Source organism: Enoplosus armatus, chromosome 24 (genome assembly GCF_043641665.1).
Source record: "Enoplosus armatus isolate fEnoArm2 chromosome 24, fEnoArm2.hap1, whole genome shotgun sequence".
NCBI classification, from domain to species: domain Eukaryota; kingdom Metazoa; phylum Chordata; class Actinopteri; order Centrarchiformes; family Enoplosidae; genus Enoplosus; species Enoplosus armatus.
In genome coordinates, this window is record NC_092203.1 from 3,344,791 (window position 1) to 3,347,548 (window position 2,758).

The following is a 2,758-nucleotide window of genomic DNA, read 5'->3' on the forward strand; positions in this document are numbered from 1 at the left end:
AACTTTTTGTCAAACGGTATTTATTGGCATATATGAGAACAAAATATAACTGAACACACTGAGCTGTAGCAGTCAAGATGGCCTGCGCTGGGTTAAGATTCAGTCCGGCACTTTCCACTGACCTCATCAGACCATTGCAACCGATCACATCTTCTAAAACAAGTCCAGCTTATTCAGTTGAATCAGGTTGAGTGCTGATAACGTGCCTGTTTTTGGAGAATGGGCTTTTAATATCATGAGTCACTATTTAAGTTACCACAGTAAAGGCCTGGTCGCACCATTAAGTGGCTCATCCGCAAGTCCTCGCTAAATATTTGGGCTGTAGAAGCTTGATGACATAGTGGCCACTGAAGCTGGCAAGCTCACCACTAATATGCCAGCCAGCTGGGAACATGCCAGCACTAGTCATTCGCAATAGCTCTCCGAGTTTTCTGGCATTTTGTTCTTGGAAGCATCACATCCAGACCCTTCGTATTCCATATTTGTATTGTAAATTCTGCAAGAAAATCAACCACGACACATCATTTCATTCAGTAAATAGTTTTATTGAAGAGGGAAGAAAACTCTCCAGGCTACCAAGCATACTAACTGTCAGTTATAAGCTTGTTAGCTCAGTCGCTAACGGGACGATAAGTTCACAGTTTATTGAAAAGGTGCATCTGACCCCTGTCTCATAACTAATCTGCAAACCATGTCTCTTTTGTGGAGCAGTTTATGCTCCAACAGAGGAGCTTAAATAAAACTGGACGGTGCAACACAGCTAATAAGCTACTTTAGCGTCCTCCATTTTGGACTCTTAGGCTCTCCGCAAAGGTTTGCTATTCGACTTGTGTGTCAAAGTTCACTAAAGTTGACCGTGACGTTAAATATTGGCGTGTATCCCCCCCCCCCCCCCCCCCCCCCCTTAAATGCACCACTGATTGTGGTGACTCCACTGAAAAGAACTGATTGGATCGTGTCATTTTAAATGGCGGGCCTTCAGTCCAAACGCTGCTCAAAACAGCTTCTCCGACATTCATTTTATTCCTCGATTCCAGTGGCCTTCCGTCATCATCTGAGCTTGAAATACTACACACCATTAATACACACAGTGCTCCTGCCAGTAAGGCCAGTACTGGCTCATTTCACCAAAAGCATTTTAGAAATGTGTTCCCCTTTCTGACACTAAGTAGTAAGATATATACTCTGATGATAGTAGAGCAGCTGAACTCAAGTTAAATCAAATACAAAAAAGGTCTTTGACGAAATAAACAGAACACACAGTTGTAGATACGCCTGCATCGTGGCATCTAGCTTCAAAAAAGGAGAAACATGTTTAACCACATACTTTAATACTTTTAACAGTTTTCGGTGATGACTGTCCGTGGACCTGCAGCGGTGTGTTTAGTCGGGGTATAGGATGAAGCCGGAGAAGGTGCTGTACTTGTTGTTGTTGCCTCCGTGGGCCTTGCCGCCGTCCAGTTTGACGTAGATCTCGTCCCCAGAGTCCAAGTGCAGCACGGCACTGTTGCTGGCGTAGTCGTAGTTCTGGTCTGCATCCTGAGCTATGGCACTGGCCCGTACCTGGGGGGGGGGGGGGGCGAGACTTCCTGTAATAAGCATTATTTTATAAGGGAATACAATAGGAATACAAACTGAGCAGATAAGTTCATGTATGCCTCAGAGGGAAAGTGGTGCAGCCTTGAAAATAGCATTTAGTGTGTACAAAGACCACAGGTACCCACTGCACATGACCAACTGCTAACCATTATACAATAGTAATAAATAAGAGCATACAGTTCAATTCTTTCCCAGACGCTCATCCAGGTTTGAGATGAATCCCCTTGCAGCATCTGTAATGAACACTGATCCTGTTAAAGACTCTGACACGTCATGCAGCAGAGAGGAAACACTCATCCAAACTGGCCAACAGAGCATGCAGACATGCTTTGCTTTGACCCACAAATATCACTGAGGTTACCTGGAAATCATTACAGATGGACAGTGAGAACAGGCAGTTATGTCACTGGTGTTAAGGAGAGTAGAAGAGGCGCTTTTTGTGCGTAAAATGCACGTTTTGTTAATGTGGTTTGGAATAGGATCTGTTATGTAATCATCTTGCTCTCATGTTTTCTCCTTCTTGTCGTCACAATGACACAATGTTCAACTACAGTGTTACCTGTCCGTTTTTGCACAGGTCGGCCCACATGCTGGTCCCGTCTCCTCCGCGCATCAGAACATGGTAGGTGAAGAAATAGATCCCGGACACATGGCAGGTGAACTTCCCGGTGCTGGCGTCGTAGTGGTTCCCCAAGTTTGTAATCACGTCGTCAAACTTTAACACCTCATATCCCTCGTGCGGGTTCTTCAGACCCACGTAAAAAGCGATCCTGAAACTGTTGGCCGTGGAGTTCCCGCCTTCCGTTTCGCCGTTCTCAGCCCCCGCGGCTCCGGTTAACGCGGGGAAGGCGAGTTTACCGTCGCCGCGCTCTCCCGCCGGCCCCCTCGGACCCGGGGGTCCTGGTTCTCCCGGCGGGCCCCTAGGTCCCGGTTTACCCGGTCGCCCCGGCTCCCCGCGGCTCCCTTGCGCCATCGGCGGCTGCGGGGCGACGCCGTTCACGTTCTGGATCACCTCCATGGCGGTGGCGCCTCCCGGTTTTGGGGTGTACGGGTCGCAAACCATCCGACAGGTGCCCATCATCTCGTAGTAATGAGCGGAGGTTTCGGGGGCGCGGAACAGCAGTAACGGGACAGCAACGGCCAGAGCCAGCAAAACCAT

The 2,758-nt window shown here is 48.2% G+C and overlaps 1 protein-coding gene across 2 annotated transcripts; it reads right to left on the reverse strand.

The window, feature by feature from the left end:
* Positions 1-1,383: 1,383 nt before the first annotated feature.
* Positions 1,384-2,758, reverse strand: LOC139306658 (complement C1q-like protein 2). Of its 2 annotated transcripts, XM_070930569.1 has the most exons (3): positions 2,458-2,758; positions 2,159-2,397; positions 1,384-1,563 (listed from the first exon to the last, which is right to left on the reverse strand). In XM_070930569.1, the coding sequence occupies exons 1-3, from the start codon at positions 2,756-2,758 to the stop codon at positions 1,384-1,386; spliced, it is 720 nt and encodes a 239-aa protein (XP_070786670.1). The 2 variants fall into 2 exon arrangements, with proteins under 2 accessions (XP_070786670.1, XP_070786669.1); XM_070930568.1 differs by having other exon boundaries at positions 2,159-2,758.

What these genes read in the sequence shown, in the direction of transcription:
- LOC139306658 (XM_070930568.1), bottom strand. Translation starts at nt 2,758, where the DNA reads ATGGTTTTGCTGGCTCTGGCCGTTGCTGTCCCGTTACTGCTGTTCCGC. An exon ending in ACCTGTGCAAAAACGGACAG is followed by an intron (nt 1,564 to 2,158) that starts GTAACACTGTAG and finishes CCCCCCCCCCAG; the next exon opens with GTACGGGCCAGTGCCATAGC.